The 23,558-nt window shown below is 36.3% G+C and overlaps 1 protein-coding gene across 10 annotated transcripts in view; it reads right to left on the bottom strand.

Moving 5' to 3' along the window:
- The window catches only part of LOC135676034 (ATP-dependent DNA helicase homolog RECG, chloroplastic-like), a 34,280-nt gene that overhangs the window by 344 nt on the left and 10,378 nt on the right, over positions 1-23,558 (bottom strand). For 6 of the 10 annotated variants that reach the window (XR_010514107.1, XR_010514109.1, XR_010514110.1 and 3 more), the window contains 11 exons: positions 23,147-23,307; positions 21,948-22,029; positions 20,678-20,767; positions 17,716-17,949; positions 16,745-16,816; positions 16,461-16,613; positions 16,244-16,387; positions 6,500-6,658; positions 5,749-5,832; positions 2,792-3,364; positions 1,023-1,194 (listed from right to left, as the gene is read on the bottom strand). Coding sequence is in view for 1 of the 10 variants with exons in the window: in XM_065186796.1 (XP_065042868.1) it covers positions 1,102-1,194; positions 2,792-3,364; positions 5,749-5,832; positions 6,500-6,658; positions 16,244-16,387; positions 16,461-16,613; positions 16,745-16,816; positions 17,716-17,949; positions 20,678-20,767; positions 21,948-22,029; positions 23,147-23,307 (1,845 nt within the window). In the remaining 9 variants the exon portion in view is untranslated. Of the gene's footprint in view, positions 1-223; positions 578-795; positions 1,195-2,791; positions 3,365-5,748; positions 5,833-6,499; positions 6,659-16,243; positions 16,388-16,460; positions 16,614-16,744; positions 16,817-17,715; positions 17,950-20,677; positions 20,768-21,947; positions 22,030-23,146; positions 23,308-23,558 lie in introns of those variants that run through there. The other 4 variants (XR_010514108.1, XR_010514111.1, XM_065186796.1 and 1 more) reach the window with 4 other exon arrangements.

The raw sequence follows: 23,558 nt of genomic DNA, 5'->3' as shown, positions 1-23,558 counted from the left end.
GTAAAAAATTTAAAATACTATTGTTAATAAAAAAAAATTAAACAATGTTAGACAAATGAAAAATAAAATGTCATATAGAATACGATAAAAGTTAATAATATCAAACGACACTATAAACATAAACCTCTCATCCAGAATATCTAAAAAGTAATTACATGAGGATGTAGCATGAGAAGGTGGATATCAGTCAGAAATATTGGATGCGGAATCAAACACAGGTAAGTAAAACAAGGCATGGATTCCTTTTTATTGATATTTAAATAAAAATTGTGAACATAACAGACACTTACTTAAAAATATTGATATCAATGTAACTATTTAAACAAGAAATATTGATATGGATTTAACATACATATATAATGAAAGTTTAAGCAAAGCTTGTACTAAAAGCAAAACAGTGCATTTCTGATATCCCTGGATTTGATGGATCTGCTAAGCTGAGCTTTTTAACCACTCAAAACTGTTTTTCTTGAACAAGTTTAGCAGTCGAGCAACGGCTAAACTACTGATTTAGAGGACAGTAAATGCTTCTCTATCACGACAGATTGGTACAATTCATATAACATGGATCACGTATCTGTAGATAAACAAATTATATTTAGCTCAGAACTTTGCAACAGCAGAAAACATAGTTCGATGTCTTTGCAATACAAGTACCTCTTCACTGAAAACATCAAAAAATTTGAGAGCATCAATAAGCTTAGAAAGATGTAACAGTACTATGTGCGCTTGGTTTGTTTGCTTGTGCCAAATCACATCAGATAGACTAATATCATAATTCAAAGCATATATGTGTGCACCTAAACTACCAATACAGGTATAAATTATTTAAAGCAAAGCACAAAACAAGATCCTGCTACTAGAGTTTTCATTTGTCATAACAATATACACGATGCCTAAACATAGCTCTTCAAAAGGAAAAATCAGCAGGACTGGATTACCAGCTACAGACCACACGAGGTAAGGGACAGCTTTTACAAGAAAGAAACACAACATAATTCTATAAATTCAAACAAACATACCGTCCCATGAAACATACTTCACCCTTGGTAGAACCTCAATCATCCAAAATTCAAAAAGTACTCCAGCCTTGGTAGAACCTTAATCACCCAAAATGCACAGAGGTTGCCTCATGCTAAGCTCTGCTCGAAGCTTTGGAAAAAGCTGTAGGTCGTTGCTTGTTCCCAAAACTTTCTGTCATCCAGAAAATCAAGTTACAAATAACTAGCAATAGGAGATTATCAGGACATTGCACTTTTGTTTGTCACAAATAACTTCAACAATGATGACTAAGTTTAATCTGGTGGAAGATGCACCACATAGCATGGAAACGTGCTCCTTAGTTCAGCAATAAAGTGAGCAAGAAAGCAATAAACAATACAGAAGATAGGCAGTATTAATTAGAACCATCTTTGCTTAAAAGGTTTCACAAGAACAAGCAGATCAGTGTCCTGTCCTCTTTTCAGAACTCTGTAAACGAAAACTCCACTGAAACTCCTTAGGTACTTTAAGTTGCATGTCTCCGTTGGAAATTGAGCATAGAGGACTCTAATGTGGTGAAGCTTCTAACATCACAACCAAAACTTAGTACAACATTAAAACTATTGTCGTTGTCACTTCATTCTTATTTTGATAGCCATGAACCAGATCATGTAACTATAGAAACAAGTAATAGGACTAGCAACAATGAAGGGCAACAGATAGCATAGAGCACAAAATGATCAAGGAGGCATACTGGCAGCAAAGGTAATTAATATATTCTGCAGAATGGGAACAAATCAGCAATACACCAGCAGAGACATTGCTATCAGCCACCAGAATGTCGGCAAGTGCTTGACATTGGACCCGATATCAAGATAATACAGGTATACTTAGTGTTACGTGGCAAACACTGGAACATAAAACCATGCTGTAAAGACTGGAACATAAAACCAAAAGAAATTACACACTGCCATCAGATTGGAATGAAGGAACCAAAAACCAAAAGGTCCTATCAAGTGATGAGTAATGATAAGTAAATAAAGGCTCCAACAAGACAGTCCCAAGAGTTTCAAAGAAGACAAAACTTAAAGGGATCCCAAACCTTAAACAGGCTCCGAAAAACATTAATTACGGAATAATTAATATATGAGTTGAAGGAGCTGCCAACATGACATGAATCCCAAGGTCAGCTACATGGCATAACAGGGTGACAAGATGAACCATCGAAGGTCGTATATGAATTCCCTTGCACTGAAAGACTTGGAAAGTAGAAATATTGTGACCTTTTTTTTTGGTAAAGAATGTCATAAGTATAAATTTTAAAAGATCATGGACATACCGCTTCAACTCAAGAAGCATCCGGATAATAGCAAGAAGGATTTAAGTGCCATCTGGTGCCTAATCAAAATCAAGCACCTTTACAAAAGAAGCAATTTTAAAATATAGGCCTAGAGTCATCTACTGGCAATATGCTCAAGACTACTCAGTTTAGGGTTGGCTCCAGTTTTCTTACCTAAGCTAAACTCTCGCCTATGTTTATTTAGGTAGGTCAGTTTAATCACAAACGAATTAAATAATAACACTGACAAGTCAACAACCTAGAAGGAATACTGATAGGCTTGTAAATATTCAATGTACTAATAAGAGTTATTAACCTTACATTACAGACGATCAGAAAAGATTCCATTGTTCTAGCATGTACATTATAAAAGTTCCAATAAAACATACGACAAAATTTAAAATGTCAGAATAAGTTAAACTTTTCTTGCAAACCATAACAAGAAAATATATCCAGGATGGTGATTATTACCAAGGCAGCAAGGTGAGCTTCCTGTAAAATATTTCCATCAATCTCCAATCTAGCAATTGGAAATTCTGGAATATGTCCTGATTGCTTCTTACCAAGCAAATCACCAGGCCCACGAAGTAGAAGGTCAGCATTTGCCAGGTAAAATCCATCAGAAGATCTTTCAAGTACTTTCAATCGATTGAGACCCGCAGAAGTAGAAGACAAGAAAACACATTTAGATTTTCTTTCTCCTCTTCCAACTCGTCCTCTCAACTGATGCAACTGAGCAATTCCAAATCTCTCAGCATTCATAACAACCATCATAGATGCATCAGGGACATCAACACCAATCTCAATGAGTTGTGTTGCAAGGAGTACACGGGTTTCCCCAGTTCTAAATTTTCTCAGTGCATCATCTTTTTCATCACTGGTCATGCGCCCATGCAGCAGACCACATTGGTAACCTCTAAAATTGTCTGGTATTGATTGAAAATCAGCAGTAGCAGCATGAAGCTGTGGCAGTTGCTCAGATTCTACAATTATTGGATAAACAAGATATACCTTTCCTCCTGCTATCAACTCATCTCTCATCATCTGCAATGACATGCAATATGTTTCAACAAAGATCTTCAGGACACGAACTAAAATGGTAAGTTGTTTTATTGTTATGAAATACCAAGATATTAAATAAATATCATTTTATGGGAAGCACATAGAAGGAAAAGTGGCCATTAATGATTTAAGGAATTCAGAGTCGCCATGTCAAGTTTTATGAGAGCATAGATTTTGTTTGGAAAGTTATTTTTGAATTTCTGCTTGACAATTTTCCATTGAATTTCTTGTCTAGCATGCATGGCCTCGTAATAATGACAAATCAGACCTATGATCAATAAGGAGGAAGTATATCTCAGTTTTAACGAAAACATAACTGTGTTCATTAGAGTGTATGCGTGTGTGAGCATGCATATTTAGGAGAGATTGCAGGGCTACATGACCTTTTTTGTTGTGTCAATTGTTATTTTCTACTTGTCGAGTTTTGATTGAATTTATAGTCTCATAAAGCATAGCCTTGTATAATAACAACAAATCAGTCCTATTACCAATGAGGAAAAATATACGTCACTTTTAACCAAAATCAAACAAGACTAAGTGTCTTTCTTAAGAGTGCTTGCATGTCTTCATGTTTAAGGGGATTCATGGGGATGTGAGACCTTTTTCCTTGCGACTTAACAGAGTTGTTCAGCTCAGGTTTAAGAGGTGGTGGCCCGATTCGCCCAAACCCTTCAGTGTGCATAAGAATGAGTGGGAGTGAGTGAGCACAATTTGGCAGTGATGTCAAATCCTATCGAGCTGACAGCTGAAGAAATACGAAGCAGGCAGTAAGATTGGTTCAAAGGGGCTACAAGGCAGTAACCCTTGTATCTGACCCTAACTGTCCACAAAGGAACAGTCCACATCCCAATTTATGCCTGGATCAGTACACACCGCTGGTACATAATGGCCGGAGAAAATTAGGAACCATGTATCTGACATTCTAATGGTGCTGTCAAGTAATCTCAAGGTACTTATAAGTAATAAGCTTACAATACATGCATACCTATAGGCAAAAGCAGCTCATACAGGCCCTCAACCACACATATCGCATCGAGTGGCAGATCTAGTGTTTGTGTTCAGGAGCCCACTTGCATGCTCATGCCTTTAAGCTAAAGCAGCCTATACAGTCCCCTTGCACTTCATTCCGGCATAGCAGGCCTCAACTTTATGTTACGAATCCCACCTGCATTTAGTCGTTTATTTTTGGGCCCTCTTGGCAATTGATTTGAAGTGCATATAGGTTGGATTTTTCTAAATATATGAGTGCATTTAGCACTTTTCTTAAATTATGGCTCTGTTAAGGGTGTCAAGTTGTCTCCCAACATTTAAATTTGAATCATTATTGGCAATCTTTGTATTTATAACAGATAAACGCTAATCATGTCCAAAAGACTATGCATTATATAGAAGATGAAACACTTAAATAGTTGTCATTCTAAATTTCTACGAATACATAGCACATGGTTTGAAAAGCAGGTCCAACAGTGTTACTGACTGGTATCTGCCATTCCGACCAAATGTCCATAATGGTTCATACAACTCGGCATCAGTCAGTAGACTGCTCATTTATTATATCAATGTTCGATTACATCATGCGAGACAGCTCAAAATACGATGTGGTATTTTGATATCATACCAATCTGACAATTTGTCAGATCCAGTATTGGACCAGTATTTAAAAACTTGAGATAGCATATTAGCTATTATATGTTTAATCTAATTAGGAACTTTTGATTCTGTTGCAATGTAATGTGCTCAAATGGTTACGCCACTAATAAGCGGCTTGGTGATTTTAATAGAAAAGCTATTTAGCAAATTTTATGGGTAATTTGGAATGTCACAAACCACAAGTTATGGGACTCACACTTGTGGGCCCACTTAACCCAATAAGACTAATCAGCACTTCATGTTGCATTACTTGCTTGTAGAACAGTCTTCTCCATATATTATTTCTTAGCTTAAAATTTTATCAGCTTATTTACAGTTTCTTTAAATTTTACTTTAAACATGTCATAGGATAACTACAAAAATCAATAACCGCATCTAAAGAAAAAGTTTGAACAAGATAATTTTAATCAGGGCATAATAATCAAAGCTTACCTACTTTGCAATTAAAAATATATATATGGAACAGCTGAAGAAAATATAACGTGACATTCATTTACTAGTTAAACAGGCATCCCCACTTAAAAGTTAAAACCACAAGAAAACTGAAACGAATCAGAAGAGTGATGCACATGCAAAAGGCACATTTTAGCTCACAATGATGGAATCCTTCAGATTACAGAACGAACTGACTACACTAAGCTTTACACAAATTAAAAGATGATTGTGCAGCTATTGTCAGGGTACAAAATAGTTTATAAAATTGTATTAATTGTTACCTGGAATACCTTCTCAAAACCAATTTCATTTTCTTCAATAGCAAAAGTCTGCACTGGTGACCGACCAGGAGGCAAATCTGTAATCTACAGGAAAGAAGATCAAAGACAATGATCAACTAATCACAACTAAAACACAATGGAACTAAAAGCACTATGGTTGGAGTTATGAATATTGTTAACATATTCAAGGGCATATAAGCTGCACACATGATGTAGTCCAAGCTACATATATCATTCTATAACATTAAAGACAAGATCTGAAAGTGTTTTTCACCATTACAATCAAACATATGAGAGAAATTGTCAAATGTTTTCCACATAACATGAATTTCATTTAATTTTCTATTTTAGTAGTTTGCTCTCCCATGCAAAAATTATGATGCTAGTTTACCCCCTTATTTTCTATTTGTCAATAAAAAAGACACAAGTAACGATGTGAATTCGAGAATAATTATTTGATATGATAGCTTGTACTTAAGTAAAGATGTGAAAAATGGTCACTGAGTCATGTGAGTTTTCACTTTTTTCCGTCTCCCTTTTTTCCAAGCTTCTGTTTTTTGTATAATAGAAGAAATTAAGCTAGATTGTATCAACGCATAAAGAGAATAAATGATCTCTACTCCAATAAATAATACTACTGATCACTTCATTCGAAGTATTGGGAAGAACAAACCATTCAACCTCAATTCTCAAGTAATCATAAATTATGCCATTAATTGTGTGTATAAAAAGCAAGAAAAGAAATATGTACTTGAGTTAGAGACATATCCCCAAATAAAGCCAAAGCCAATGTTCTTGGGATTGGAGTGGCTGACATTGCAAGAACATGTGGAGCCATATAAGCTTTATCTTCAAGAGAATCATCCAAGTTTCTCCAGTTCATTCTTAAGCTTGGTGAAGCAGAATATAACTGTAAAAAAAATTATCTTCCATTTGAGTCAGAGGCATCATTGATTATAGAAGAAAATAACAAATTAAAACAATACTATAGCTACAGTAGCATCTAAGTCTGTACATATAGACTGAGCTTGGCTAACATTTATTTGCGTTTTAACAAAACACTATTTGTTAAGAATGATGTATACATGCTGGAAGAAAACATGTTGAATGATGACAGCACAATTTCATGTTGATTCAGTAAAACAATCATAAAATTGTTTACATGGTCAGAACAACAAATAAAAATAACATATGAACAAGAAAATGGCATGAAGCATCATATCACCTGATCAAAAAAGGAAAAAAAATCTACCATTATAAAAGAATTTAGATGTGGAAAGAAAGACTACATAAAAAGCTCTTACATAGTCAGTCACAAGTTAAAGTTCATGCCTTCATGGAGCTCAAGTTGAAGTTATTTGGATTGAGAATTACCAAACTTGACAAGTTATTCACTCACAAAGGATAAAGCTAATTATCTTCCATTTGAGTCAGAGGCATCATTGATTATAGAAGAAAATAACAAATTAAAACAATACTATAGCTACAGTAGCATCTAAGTCTGTACATATAGACTGAGCTTGGCTAACATTTATTTGCGTTTTAACAAAACACTATTTGTTAAGAATGATGTATACATGCTGGAAGAAAACATGTTGAATGATGACAGCACAATTTCATGTTGATTCAGTAAAACAATCATAAAATTGTTTACATGGTCAGAACAACAAATAAAAATAACATATGAACAAGAAAATGGCATGAAGCATCATATCACCTGATCAAAAAAGGAAAAAAAATCTACCATTATAAAAGAATTTAGATGTGGAAAGAAAGACTACATAAAAAGCTCTTACATAGTCAGTCACAAGTTAAAGTTCATGCCTTCATGGAGCTCAAGTTGAAGTTATTTGGATTGAGAATTACCAAACTTGACAAGTTATTCACTCACAAAGGATAAAGCTAATTATCTTCCATTTGAGTCAGAGGCATCATTGATTATAGAAGAAAATAACAAATTAAAACAATACTATAGCTACAGTAGCATCTAAGTCTGTACATATAGACTGAGCTTGGCTAACATTTATTTGCGTTTTAACAAAACACTATTTGTTAAGAATGATGTATACATGCTGGAAGAAAACATGTTGAATGATGACAGCACAATTTCATGTTGATTCAGTAAAACAATCATAAAATTGTTTACATGGTCAGAACAACAAATAAAAATAACATATGAACAAGAAAATGGCATGAAGCATCATATCACCTGATCAAAAAAGGAAAAAAAATCTACCATTATAAAAGAATTTAGATGTGGAAAGAAAGACTACATAAAAAGCTCTTACATAGTCAGTCACAAGTTAAAGTTCATGCCTTCATGGAGCTCAAGTTGAAGTTATTTGGATTGAGAATTACCAAACTTGACAAGTTATTCACTCACAAAGGATAAAGCTAATTATCTTCCATTTGAGTCAGAGGCATCATTGATTATAGAAGAAAATAACAAATTAAAACAATACTATAGCTACAGTAGCATCTAAGTCTGTACATATAGACTGAGCTTGGCTAACATTTATTTGCGTTTTAACAAAACACTATTTGTTAAGAATGATGTATACATGCTGGAAGAAAACATGTTGAATGATGACAGCACAATTTCATGTTGATTCAGTAAAACAATCATAAAATTGTTTACATGGTCAGAACAACAAATAAAAATAACATATGAACAAGAAAATGGCATGAAGCATCATATCACCTGATCAAAAAAGGAAAAAAAATCTACCATTATAAAAGAATTTAGATGTGGAAAGAAAGACTACATAAAAAGCTCTTACATAGTCAGTCACAAGTTAAAGTTCATGCCTTCATGGAGCTCAAGTTGAAGTTATTTGGATTGAGAATTACCAAACTTGACAAGTTATTCACTCACAAAGGATAAAGCTAATTATCTTCCATTTGAGTCAGAGGCATCATTGATTATAGAAGAAAATAACAAATTAAAACAATACTATAGCTACAGTAGCATCTAAGTCTGTACATATAGACTGAGCTTGGCTAACATTTATTTGCGTTTTAACAAAACACTATTTGTTAAGAATGATGTATACATGCTGGAAGAAAACATGTTGAATGATGACAGCACAATTTCATGTTGATTCAGTAAAACAATCATAAAATTGTTTACATGGTCAGAACAACAAATAAAAATAACATATGAACAAGAAAATGGCATGAAGCATCATATCACCTGATCAAAAAAGGAAAAAAAATCTACCATTATAAAAGAATTTAGATGTGGAAAGAAAGACTACATAAAAAGCTCTTACATAGTCAGTCACAAGTTAAAGTTCATGCCTTCATGGAGCTCAAGTTGAAGTTATTTGGATTGAGAATTACCAAACTTGACAAGTTATTCACTCACAAAGGATAAAGCTAATTATCTTCCATTTGAGTCAGAGGCATCATTGATTATAGAAGAAAATAACAAATTAAAACAATACTATAGCTACAGTAGCATCTAAGTCTGTACATATAGACTGAGCTTGGCTAACATTTATTTGCGTTTTAACAAAACACTATTTGTTAAGAATGATGTATACATGCTGGAAGAAAACATGTTGAATGATGACAGCACAATTTCATGTTGATTCAGTAAAACAATCATAAAATTGTTTACATGGTCAGAACAACAAATAAAAATAACATATGAACAAGAAAATGGCATGAAGCATCATATCACCTGATCAAAAAAGGAAAAAAAATCTACCATTATAAAAGAATTTAGATGTGGAAAGAAAGACTACATAAAAAGCTCTTACATAGTCAGTCACAAGTTAAAGTTCATGCCTTCATGGAGCTCAAGTTGAAGTTATTTGGATTGAGAATTACCAAACTTGACAAGTTATTCACTCACAAAGGATAAAGCTAATTATCTTCCATTTGAGTCAGAGGCATCATTGATTATAGAAGAAAATAACAAATTAAAACAATACTATAGCTACAGTAGCATCTAAGTCTGTACATATAGACTGAGCTTGGCTAACATTTATTTGCGTTTTAACAAAACACTATTTGTTAAGAATGATGTATACATGCTGGAAGAAAACATGTTGAATGATGACAGCACAATTTCATGTTGATTCAGTAAAACAATCATAAAATTGTTTACATGGTCAGAACAACAAATAAAAATAACATATGAACAAGAAAATGGCATGAAGCATCATATCACCTGATCAAAAAAGGAAAAAAAATCTACCATTATAAAAGAATTTAGATGTGGAAAGAAAGACTACATAAAAAGCTCTTACATAGTCAGTCACAAGTTAAAGTTCATGCCTTCATGGAGCTCAAGTTGAAGTTATTTGGATTGAGAATTACCAAACTTGACAAGTTATTCACTCACAAAGGATAAAGCTAATTTGTTAAGATGGTAAAAGGCAAAGTCTCAAATCTCAGTCCAATACCTATTTCGTTGAGTATGTTGTGTTGATACACCCCCATTCTGAACCAAGGTCTACCATACCGAAGCATACCACCCATACCAGGCGGTACGTACCGGTCCGACAGGTTACCGGTATGCGGACCGCCCGGTACCGCTATAGTGCTACAGTATTATACTGTAGCACTGCTATAGCACGAAAAAAAGTATAAAATTATTCGGTTCACCAGGGTATACCGCTCGGTATGCCCTGATGTACCATCCGATACACCGGTACCGTACTGTACCGAGCCCGGGTCGAAACGCTGGTACGGTATGATACGACGAACCTTGCTCTGAACAATAATGGTCCAGTTAAGAGAGGAGAGAATTGAAAGAGAGGGAGATTGAGAAAGAGTGAAGAGGGGAGAAGGAAGCGGAGGTGAGGATAAGGAGGAAGAGGTGACAGACAGAGGAGGTAGGGCAGCAGTGGCGGAGGTGGTGGCGAGGGAGGAAAAAGAGAAGAAGGTCATCATGGTGGCAGGAGGACGTGGAGGGAGCAACAATGCCACAGGGAGGAGGCCATGGCTATACGATATGAAGAAGGGGAGAGAGATGGACAAAAGGAAAGTGAAGAAAAAAGAAAAGACAGATGGATGACAGTCAACATAATTTTTTTAAAAAAGGAAATATTGATACCAGAGTGGTAAGTTTACTGCACCATGTGATTCGGTGCTGGTCTACATATCCTCCAGGAAGCTTAGAAATGTCATTCAGTGCAGGTCTACATATCTTCCGGGAATAAGATTAGCATAATGAGCTTATTGGGCAGCACAGCCCACAGCTGAACCATCACTCAGTCCACCCCCTGATTGGCTGTCAGATCAGTAAATACCGACCCGTATCAATCGATAAGCATAGTATTTTAGAGCCTAGACGTTAGATACAATACTAAGAGATCACATAGTCGTGTGTTATTAGTGCAATTTTGACAAAAATGGAGCTAAAAATTGGAAAACAGAAGTCCACAGCTTCAGCTAGTACATCAACGAATTTACATTAATGGGAATGCACATTTAGCTAGTCAAACTATGGGAAACCTTATGTTAAAACAAGACTCCGTCTCCAAAAAAGAAAAGATTTCTGCTCAAAAGGAGACATTAATTCTCGAAACAAATGCAGATCTCAAGCAGGAACATTAAGCAGGAAGAATACCATAGTACAAAATGTTCTAGCAACCAAGATCTTCATGAATAAAAAGCTATTACCAAACGAATTTGACAAAAAAAATTAAAAAATAGTTGAAAAGAAATATTTTTACCAAAATGACTTATGGTAGAAAATCCAAGGTAAAAACAAGTACCAAACTGTAAGAACCTGTATTGTCAAAGGCGCTAAGAGCTAAAAGGCGCCAAGGTTTCAAAACACACAGGAAACCAAGCGTTCGCCTAAGCGAAATGAGATGCTCATCAATATAAAAATTATAAAATATAATTAAGCAGGAAAACAAGAATTAAAAAATTAGACAATACAGTACAATCTATGATTACCATGATTAAGATCCCAGGATTCTAAAACTATAGTGACAAGTGACAAATTCAGTAATTAACACAATTCATAAACTATTATTAACAAGAATTGCAAGGAGAAACAAAGAGCGAAGGAAGTTAGTAATGTGGGCCATCGGAGCCCCACTGAAGTAGAGAGGAGGGAAGGGAGAAGGGGGAAGAGACAAGAGGACAGGGTGTGTTGTTGAGGGTTTTCTAGCTCTACAGAGTGGTGCGAAGTATCAGCCAACACAGCACCCAAGTGGTACATGGTTGGATGAGCCTTAGGGATAGTGTCTAGGGCTAGTTCATTGCGTTATTCCACAACAGTGTCATGTGGGCACTTATGAGGACTTTTGGCAGCGGCGAACCACCTTGGACTTTTATCGCGTGGCTGTTCAAAGCTTACAAAATCTATATTTATAATTTGTATTATATATTAAGTGTTTACTGAAATGTCTACTTGTACAATTTTGAGTTAAATGCTTCCTCCAACCTATCTTATCTTTTACAGGTCCTTAACGGACCATAAGAGGTTTCGAGGAGGTTGATCCTTTACGGACAGACACGCAAAGGTACCGCACGACTTAAGCAAAACCAGCTAAGTCTATGACAGATAGCATAATAGCCAAACAAACATGCTTAGAAACACTTGGCATGCAAACGTCAGAATCCTAGCGTGACTGCGTTGAAGGTAGCTAGTACGCGTGACCGTTTGAGGGAAACAAGCGTAGAGACGTAGGAAAAGGAGTCGCTCGTACGAGCAAGCATTCAAGATTGGCATTCAAAGGAATGGTCAACCCTTCGCGCAAGAGGCACAACGAGGCCAAGCAAGTTGGGAAGAACACATAGCGCACAAAGGTTGGGATAGCTGAGTTCGAGCTACAGCTCACCATTGGCAACCAAACTTGACGGTGCTCAAAGTAAGCAGAGCGCTTGGCAAAAGATGAAACAGTGCAAAGAGAGATAGGTTGCTCAATAACTGAAAGAGTTGTGCAAAGCTCATAGAGGTGGGGAGAATTAGTAACTCAAAAAATATAGTACTCGTGCAAGGGCTTGTATACGGATGATGGACTGTCCATGGCCATCCCAAGGCAACCGAAACTCGACGTCATAGAGCATGAAAACTTTCTCTTCGTCATAGGAAGGATATGCTCGTAAGAGGCTGAAGCGTGTAGTAGATTCAACATATTACTAGCCCTTGAGGGGCATAGAGGAGGCTATATTGGCGAAGAGTCATAATCTAACAAGTGTGTTTACGGTGGTGGAATAGCGCACAGTTAGTTCAGCAAGGCAAAGTAGTCCAAGGGGATGGTAGTCTTCGAAACTTCTAGAGGGAAGGATGTGAAGAGAAAAATTGCTCTAACAAGATGGTGGACTTATATAGGAGAGATAAATCTCGATTCTCTAGTGGGAGAATCATGTGCAACGGACTGCACATGTTGATGGGGTACCTCAAGATGACAACTCCTTAAAGCTCAATGGATCGAGCAAGCGACGAGGAGTCGTCGTATGATCTCGCACAAGGTAATGCATTGGTAGACGCATTGCGAGATCAAGTCGGAGAGCAACCCTAGGCAACACCAAACGAATGCACACTTAGAGCCAATGTGGAGATCGGACTTAACGGAGGGGTGACCCGTGGATTGATGGGCGCAATAGCCATCATCAACTAAATACAAACTGAGAAACGGAGCAACTTGGGTGAAACTTAGTGAAGTGCTCAAGCCACATGAAGGGAGTCGATATAAAAGACGAAGCATGGAGCAGAGGCGTGAAGCTTTCATCAGACAGAGGTCGAGGACATGAACTCTTGTAGAGGCAAGAGCAAGATCATGTCATTCTATGAGTCCCTCATTCTGATAAAGCAGACCTATGTTGGGTGGTGCAAAAGTCGAAGAGAGATTCAAGACACATACACCTTATCTCGATAAAGCAATTGATGGAGGGACTAAGGCAACTCAACTAGCGGAGGCAAAGTTAAGATCAAAAGGCCTTGACACGGGATAAGAGGACGCGGAAGCGGGTACTTTTAAAGAATATATCGATGTGCTACCGTTTGAGTTACCCCAAAGGAAGCTGTGCACAGTGGAGATTATGTTGGGAAAGGAGGCTGAGATCCATACAATGACACACCAATTACAGCGAAGTCAATGGACTTCGAGAGTTGCTGAGCGACGGAGTGTCATAGAGCTGCACTTCGTTTATGTGTGACACAAGAGCGGGTGGACGAAGGTCGATGGACAAAGAGGAGCAAACACAATCGGAGGTGACGAAGGCCCTACGATGTGCTAGTATATGTCATACATGGAGAGATCACAGTGCGAGTTTATCTCACAAATATTATTAATGCAATGGAGATATCACTAGGAAGCGACATGGTGTAACAAATCGTGGTGGAACAGTTCAAGACAATGCAACACACAAAGGAGAAGTCCCATGAAGGACTTATCATACAAAGATATGATCGGAAGCTATTGAGAGCTCCACTTCGGTGAGCAACACGACAACAATAAGGGTTATGGATTCAAGAAGTGAATGTTATGGTACAACATAGGCAAGTCTTCCGTGCGTAGACTGAATTTTACATTGGATGAAAGCCTTGGTCATCAGCATATGAGAGGATTGTGTACCACAGAGGGGGATTCCAAGTGCAAGTACTAGTGAATCCTATGGGGTAACTTCATTCGATTGGAGGGAGAGCGCATGGTCGTGAAAGGGAACCGAGAAGGTGAAAAATACAAAGGCAAACTCTAAGTACTGAGACAAGACCGAAGTGTAAAGGCTTGGAAACTTTGTAAGACCAATGTCAACGTGCTTCTTATCAATGTAGCCAAAAGTGGGGAGACTTTAGGTCAATGAAGGAGTACCCGACCAAGGAACGGAGTAGGTAGCATGCAGTGATGTACATTTTATACTCAGAGGAGTAGGCGACAGAAATGATAGAGAAGATGGTACAATCTCATAGGCGTACAAAACTATCTAAGACTCTTAAGTTGAGACAAATTTTTTTCATTTCGGGCAATGAGACGAATTGCAATAACTAATTCAACACAATGAGTGCAAACACTTTGGGTGCTTCAAAAGTGTGAGCAAAGAACAGGCAAAGACTAGTTACCAACTTGATACATGAAGTACAACCCTCAAGGAGATAGGCAAAGTCAAGTAACCTTTGCCTTCTCAGCTCTTAAGAGAATAGGCGAAATCGAGTACTCCAATTCTTGTATTTATCTAATTGACATATGTTCAAAGGTCCCTCGAAGAGACTTAATAGAAGACAACAATTGTCAAATCCTTACCAATGATGGTCGGTTCTATCGAGAGTAGATTGTTTGCCTCATTTTCCAACAGAATGTCAATCAAAAGCAAAAATAATGCGAACATATTTGAGACGACAACCTATCGAGAGTGATGCTGCGAAGCAAGAATAGGAGATTGATGAGGAGGGAGGATCGAGAATGTTGCACATTGTCACACTTACAAGCACTCTCACACCACACGTCACACTATATATGTGGACTCTCATATCGCACATCACTATACATATGAAAAATATATTTTCCTTACAAATTATCTCTTTTTTATGCTTATGCAATGCATATATTAAACTTGTACCTTAACCAAACTCATGGTAATAATATCAATCAAAATAAATTTTTAAAAATATATTATGAACGTATATAATACATATGATCACAGTATCACTAATTTGCCTCAAAATTGAAGTGTCAACAAAAGGACCACAATCTTAATGAACAAATGTGTTATAGAGCTGTAAATATGCATCATTTGGAACACATGGTCATGTTATGTCTAAAGTAAGAAGCATACATCTTAAGATACTTTACCGGACCTATATTAGTGGTTGGTTGATCAATATGCACCGATCCGATTGATATACTGTTACTTTGTTATGTTGGTCACTTACCAATGACTCAAAAATGAAGGAGCAGTGGATCAAGAAAGAGGAGGGAGGAAGAGAAGAGGAAGAAAACACGTACAATGGTGCTTGCTGCTCAGGGGCAAAGAGGACCTATGGACGTGGCAGGCCCTAAACCAAACATTAAGTATTTTTTTTATTTTTGATTTGTTTTTTATAAGGGGAACCAATCAACCCAAAACGGGGATGGTCTGTATACCAATTCATGCCTGAATACCATCCATTTTGTATGATACCAGTACAAAATGCAGTCTATAGGTGACAGCTTCCATTATTATAAATATATACGTAAAATAAAATTAACTTCTTTTGCAAGTTTGGATACGATTATAAAAGGTTAAGAAAGACTTGCTCTTTATATACAGTATACTTCAACACCAATAACTATTTCATAAATTGAAAATTGTATCAGGGTTATAAAGGTTAAGATGAGGAAGTACAACTTGCTAGGGAGTGAAAGTTCTAGGTAGGAAAAGAAGAGATGGAACGAGAGTAGAGTAGAGAACAAGAGGAAGAAAAAAATACCTTATTTATATTAATTTTCCTATAAATTACTTCTAAATTACTCAAAAAATAAGAAAGAACATCCACAGTAAAGAACTTCTAGTATAAAAGGAAAGATCTTAGTGAAAAGCAAACAACCTTACTGTTAAATTTTCCTCTTTGGATGACACCAAAGCGATGCTGCTCATCAATGACTGCGATACGTAAAGCGGAAAATTCAACTTTCTCAGCTATTAGGCGGTGAGTTCCAATCACCATTGCTATTTCTCCCATCTGAAGACCCTGTTGACCAACAAGAGAAAAATAAGACTAAGATAATTACCTAAACCACAAAAGAATTAGGAAAAACACGTGCCTTGAGAACCATTCGTGACTGCTTTGAGGATGTAGAACGAGTTAATAAGGCAACAGAAGGTGTGCATTCAGTCCCTCCAATATTCTCCAACAAAGAAAGCAAATGTTCATAATGTTGGATGGCAAGCAGCTCAGTTGGAACCATAAAAGCAGCCTGACAGAAGTTTTAGCACTTTACAATATTGATGGTAAAGCTTATTATTAATAAGCAGGCCAGCAATGCTAGCAACATCATATAAATTAGGATAAAATCAATTGGCAAGTGCATATCTTGATGTATCCAACCTGAAATCCTGAGCTTATAACTTCCATACAAGCCAAAAATGCAACAACAGTTTTCCCGCACCCAACATCACCCTAAAATAGAATTTATCCGTTCAGTAATCATTTGGAAATCATCAATAGGTGAATTTTAGTGTTGCTATAAAATCACATGCAGGAATCTATTAGACATAAAATTGAAAAAAAAAAAAAAGTAGAGCAACCGAACAGCTTGACAGCAAGATCATTGCTGTTCATAAAGCTCAGAAATGTGAACAAAAGGAACTCACTTATTTCATGATTTTAATTAAGATATAACTGAAATAGTGACTAAATTCAAAGAAAAAAAGGCCAACGAAACCAAACATGTCCTCGGTACAGCAGGAGAGAAATCATCAGTCTACAAACAGTTATAAGAATAGCTAAAGATACCAGCTGTCTATAATAAATGTTCAAAGTTGGATTAACATCCAGTTAAATACAGAGGCACAAACACATTTGAATAGATGATACCGCTGCACTTTCTATTTTCCTTTTCTGGGGAAAACTAAACAATTAACACTGCTACATGCTTCTTTCTGCTTCTAAAAATATGTTAGTTTCCTTAGGAGACTGGTTCACACAAAGTGACCTAACATCTTGAGCCAAGACTTTAGTAATTGACAGATCCAGTCATATACGCCCAACCAACCCCTTTTTCCATACAAGTTACAACCTCCTCCATTTGAAGGCATCATGTCCTCATTAAGTAGCCTAGAGTCTACCTCTGGGATTCCTATATGGGACCAATCAAGGAACCATAGTCCTAATAGTTGGCCATGGTTGACCCAGACTGAATACACCTCTTACCACTTGTTTGAAAAAACTTATACATGCAGAAAACTTTTTGTGGTATTTTGAATAATATAGGAATAAGAAACAGTGGGACAGTGTTCATGTTCAAAAACCAATTTCAAGTTATAGCTAAAAACGAAAAAGAAAATAAAAGACAACACCTGTAGAAGTCTATTCATCGGAACAGGCCTCTTGAGATCCCAAATAATCTCTGAAACTGCATTTTGCTGACTAGGAGTAAGAGAATACGGAAGAGCCTTTAGAAAACTCTTAGTAAGATCAGACCAATCCTTAACACAGACAGTGTTGAATTCATGGTTCTTATATTTGTCCAGCAACTTTTCCTTCTCCATTGGTGTTCCAATTGCATCAAGCATCTGAAATAGTTTTGCCAACTGGAACATAAAAAAAAAATTTAGTCACAATGCATTCATAAGAAATAAATGATAACGAAGAAGTATATCATAAGCTCCTAACAAGAAATATAACTACAGGTGAAAGTGTGAAAACCAATAAAGTTAAGTGCAGATTTAGCACAACAGTAGCAAAATGAAGGATAGAAGTCCTGGTGAAAGTATTAAGTAATCTTGCATCTGGAATACTCCTAATTAAAACTTTGAAATTCTAATCAGAGTGCAGCAGAATCTCGAAATTTGGGAATTGAAGATTGCATTATTGAAGCAAGGTAATGTTCTTCCTTTCATAATTGATGTGGGAAAGTTTTGTGTGGCATGCACATTGACAAGTTACAACACTATAAAACATAATAAGACAACTCAGCCATTATATGAACTAATACTTAATTCCATTATTTTAGCAGCAAAAAAGAGCAGCTTGTGACAAAATTGAAAGTAGCTGTAACCAAGGATTGAAATATCGTACCATACCAAAGTTTCGATATTCTCTCGGTACGGTACTGTACTGTGTACCGCTCGATGTATCATTCGGTATATATATATATATATATATATATATATATATATATATATATATATATATATATATATATATATGTATATGTATGTATATATATATATATGTATATATATGTATATGTATGTATATATGTATATATATGTATATATATATATATATGTATATATATGTATATATGTATATACTCTTTTATTTATATATCTATTTATTTATATATTTATATATATAAGTTTTAAAAAAAATGTGCGACGTCGCCTCTCTTCTCCCCAGGCAGGGCGTCGTCGCAGAAGAACGACACGACGTCGCCTATATATATATATATATACTGCCCGGTAGTGAGCTGTCCACGTATTGGTATATACCATTTGTACCGGGTGGTATCATTCGAAACTGTATACCTTAGCTGTAACTAAAAAAACAAATTAGGTGACAAAGCCAAAACAGCATCCTGCTTGCTTCCAGGTTTCCAGAGTTTGAACCACTGATTGGTGTTATAGCACCAGTTCTCTCAAAATGAGACATGGGAATAAGAATGATTAAGATCAGCTTACGCAATACATAAATCACTTATCATGGTAAGCAAAGGGACTTTAGCACATGTAGTCTGTATGGCAGCATATGTAAAACAGTATGCATGTTTATTGTTTAAAACGGCCATTTGCTGTCTCAGCCGGTTTGGTTCATACCAGCCAGTATTTACCGGTCCGAGCCTGAACCAAGATGTCAATCGCCCCCTTTTCGAGTGATCTGGTCCAATATATTAAAAAAGAAAAAAATCCTATATAATTCAGGTTTATATGAGCACTCTTCGCGGTATAAGCTCCCTCTGCAAGTCGTCTAATACCAACCGTTGTGTGTTGCTAATTTTGGGTATGTTCCCGACTCCTCCATGTCTCCTCTTCTTTCTTCAACATCCTCCTTCACTGCCTCCTCTTCTTCCTCTTCCTTCTTTCTTCCTCTTCCTCCTCTTTTATCTTCCTTCATATTTGCAAGAGCTCTTTGTCATACACTGCTTTCTCTTCTTCCTTCCTATTCCTCCTTCCCCTTCTTCCTCCTCTTCTTCCTTCCTCGTCCTCATCTTCCTCCATCACCTCCTCCTCCTCCTCCTCCTCCTTCTTGCTCAGCTAGAAGCTAGAAGGCTAGGGCCGGCTGTGAAGGGTTGCTTCAAGGCTGCACATAGATTGTTTTGAGGCTACGCCTTCTTCTTTGAGGAGGTTGCATTGGATCCTTCAAGGGGGCTACGACCCCTTTGATTTATAGCTAGGGGGTGGAGTCCTAACCAGGTTAAGACTACCACCTTAGCTAAGATCAGCGCCCCTTGGTGCCTCCTAGTTGGGAAGCAAGTTCTCCTACAACTCGAGAAGAACTCGGATTGAGAAAGGCTGCTTCTCTAGGCTGGCCGCAAAGCCTTATCCTAATTCGAGTGAGACTCAATAATGTTGGTATGGCCGAACTTGATCTGAAGCTTTCGTCTTGCATTGGTTTAGGCTAGATTGGATTTGACTCAGAGTTCAAGTCAAAGTCCAGGCAAGCCAAATTGGACTTTAATTGGAATTTGATTCGAGCTAACCTAGAATGAGACTTAAGCTGTGTTTGGATCCTTGAGCTCGAATTCAAACTTGAGCTTGGTTCAGTTGGATCAAAATCAATTTGGCGTATGACTCAAAATCCATTGAGCTGAATTCGAGTTCAACTCATACTTGGCCTGATCGTCTAGCGTACATGCACTACAAATAGCTTAGTGTGAGAGATACAGGAATTTTCTGAGAAAGTATACATGCAAAATAAAAAAGTTTCTAAATATTCATAATCGATTTAGGGAATTACGAGTCAGATAACATGCATAGAAACAAGGAGGATGATCAATCTAGAAGTTATATTATGAGAGAGGTGATTTTTACATTTTTTTTCTTTCTTTAAGATAAAATGATTGAGATCCTCAAGTTGTAGTTAAGGCTCATTCTAGGATTCTACCATAAGAACTTTTTTCAATAGGCAATCTTTGGTGGCAAGGCATGATGCAATCAGCATAAGTGGAGGAGTCTATTTTGGAAGAGATATGACAAATTGCACAAACAATTACCCGAAGTAAAAAAAAGAACTCATCAAATATTAGTCTTCTACAAGCTAAATCAGCTTCATTTAAGTTGTTTTGGAAGATATGTGACAAATTGCACAAACAATTACCTGAAGGTAAAAAAATTCATCAAATATTAGTCTTCTACGAGCTAAATAAGCTTCATTTAAGTTCTTCGGAAGGTGGATACCCCTATAGGCCTGCATTTTGTTAGAAAGAAACATTCAATGATATAAATTTTGTTTCAGAATAGTCAAAGTAAACACCATGAAGAATGGTAGACATAATTACTAATATTATATTCAGAAAAAATAAGCTGCAAAGAAGAAAAACTGATTATTTAGTGAATAATCACAAGGGCATAAAACAGAGGTAAATAATTCAGAATATGCCAATATAAAATAGGACTAATCAGTTGTGGCCAGTTGAGACACATATGAAGTTGAACAAGCAAACTTCGTCGAACATGATAAGAAAGGACCCTTTTTCTAACATCACATGAAATTGAATTCCAAAGGATGATAACATCAAAAGGATTCTATCCATCAAAGCTGATGATAATGGGTTCTAGGACTGCATAGAAGGTTGATTTCATGATGATTACATTAAGACCTGGTTCCTTCCGCTTGCTGAATCAATGTTCCAAGGTCAATTCAGGATTGCAATAATGGCTATTAGGTGTATCTTCAATTTGGTGAATTTATTTATTGATTATTTTTCTTTTTGGTTAGTTATTGATGCATTAGAACTTATTTTCAATCACTTTTACCTTTTAGGGGGAATACAGACATATGCAAGTTTTAGGGTCTTTATATATGAGGAAAGTCCTGAGATTTTTCTTTATGTTACATGACGGCAAGAGCATCTGTCAAGGTAAAAAAAACCTTTTTTATGATCATTTTCTTTTATTTTTCATAAATTGTTAGGTGCAGTTTTTTTTTTTTTTTTTTTGTAGTTGACAAAATTTCCAACTTAAGTCGAGTTTCTTAGCATAACTTCCCTTCCCCACCAACCCAACAGCTAATCCTTAATTTCTGATCATGCACAAATAGACCAACCTAGAGGCAAGACAAATTTCCCAAAGAGGATAAAAAAACAGCAAAAAGAGCAGTACCACTTGTCCATTACCAACATAAAAATGATATGATTCTATAATTGCAAAAATGTTGAAAAATACATACAGAAAAGATAAAGACTACATATAAGGGATAAGATTTGCAATTCCAATGAGTTAATTAGCAACCTTCCGCAAGAAACATTAAGTTGCTGTAGGAAGATATGATATCAACAAAAACCCAACTAGGTAAGATACAGGAATAGGAAGTAAGATAATTGAGAAAATTCAAACTTAAGAATATCTCGAGTAAAAAAGTTGCTTACATCATAAAGGTTAAGCAAGTTGAAATCCTTACGAATCTCATCAGGCATGGGGTCCATGTCAACAGTCAATGTCTTCAAGGCTCTGCATATATCTAAAGTACACATATTACTTGCCATTGCACATTTATCAGACTTAACTTTTCAGGGATTACAGAAGAAATATACACGTAAAAGCCTAAAATTTGTAGTCATATCTGCTACAATATATATATATATATATATATATATATATATATATATATATATATATATATAGCATATGGGTCCAAAAATTCTTGAACATGTAGGTAGTTCAATGTCAACAAGTTACTCACCAGATTCATCCTAGATGGTTTGTCTCTAAAACTCGGCAGAATTCTACTGGAACTACTTTCTGGGCTCAACTGAGGCAAGTACTATTACCTTAAAAGAATGTTTTTTTTCAATCTATTTCCTACTTCAGCATCAGCAGGTAGCACAAATTACTGGAGAGCTATCACACATCAATTGGGACAATGTCATCTCCCTCTCTCTATTCACCTGCTTTTGCCCATAAACAATGCAAGCAACAGGCGGAAATATAGCACCCTATTATCATGTCTTAGCAAACAGAGAGAGATGTAGTACCAGGCTATCTGTCTATGCAATAATTAGTATCACTCAAAAGTCTCCTAGGAAACATACATCTACAGTTCCTCAGTGATTGAGCATTCTATTGATGAAGATTGTAAGCATGGGCTGCCAGGCGCTTAAAGTATGCTATCAGCACAATATGGTCACAAAGGCTGCCATTTCTTGACAAACAAGCAGTGTCAATACCTTTATAAAATGGTGAAGTATCCATATCATGCCAGCCAACTAAGCCAAAAGATTGGCCAGATCATGTGTCACCATGGCTGGCACAACATGACTCGACACATGTTTCCATTGCCAATCAACATGCACCCCACCTGATCATGACATAGCAGAAAATGCCCATATATATTATACTACAAGGCGATGCACCAAAATATGGATCTTTGGCATTGATCAATGTCATGATGGTAATCTCAAGTACAAAAGCTCTTTAATGCAACAACTTCATATGATGACAAAAAATTAATGGTGTCTAATGTCGCATAAAATCAAACATATAAATGAAGAAATAATAAATAACTAGTGGAAAAGTCTAGCTATAAAAACAAAGACATTTGATGAGGGACAGCTATGAGTCAGCTGACCTTGATATTATGTCACGAAGAAATTGTGGTTTTATGCCAGCTTTAGAAGGATAGAGTGGATATGGCATTTTCTGCCTATTTACATCCCGTTCCTCCTCATCAGGATTACCAATAACATACTCCGTCATTTCATAATGGCCTTCAGCAAGCATCTTTCTAACCTACACTTCAGCAAATTACAGATACTTAAAAAGATAATTTGTTCACCTAGGCAAATAACAAATAAAAACAGCATATATATTATATGGTATAGCCACAAACAACTAAGCAGGTTTCCTCACCCATGTTTATAATATGTACTTTTAAAGAATGTGCACAAAAATAATATGTAATCATCAGCCAGTTGACTGCAGTCCACGATATTATATAATAACCAAAGTTCTTCAAACAGATTGATCCATAATGGAACACA

This window comes from Musa acuminata, chromosome BXJ1-6, assembly GCF_036884655.1.
Source record: "Musa acuminata AAA Group cultivar baxijiao chromosome BXJ1-6, Cavendish_Baxijiao_AAA, whole genome shotgun sequence".
Classification (NCBI taxonomy): Eukaryota; Viridiplantae; Streptophyta; class Magnoliopsida; order Zingiberales; family Musaceae; genus Musa; species Musa acuminata.
Note: the sequence above shows the minus strand (reverse complement) of the source record. Positions and strands in the feature narration are given on the sequence as shown.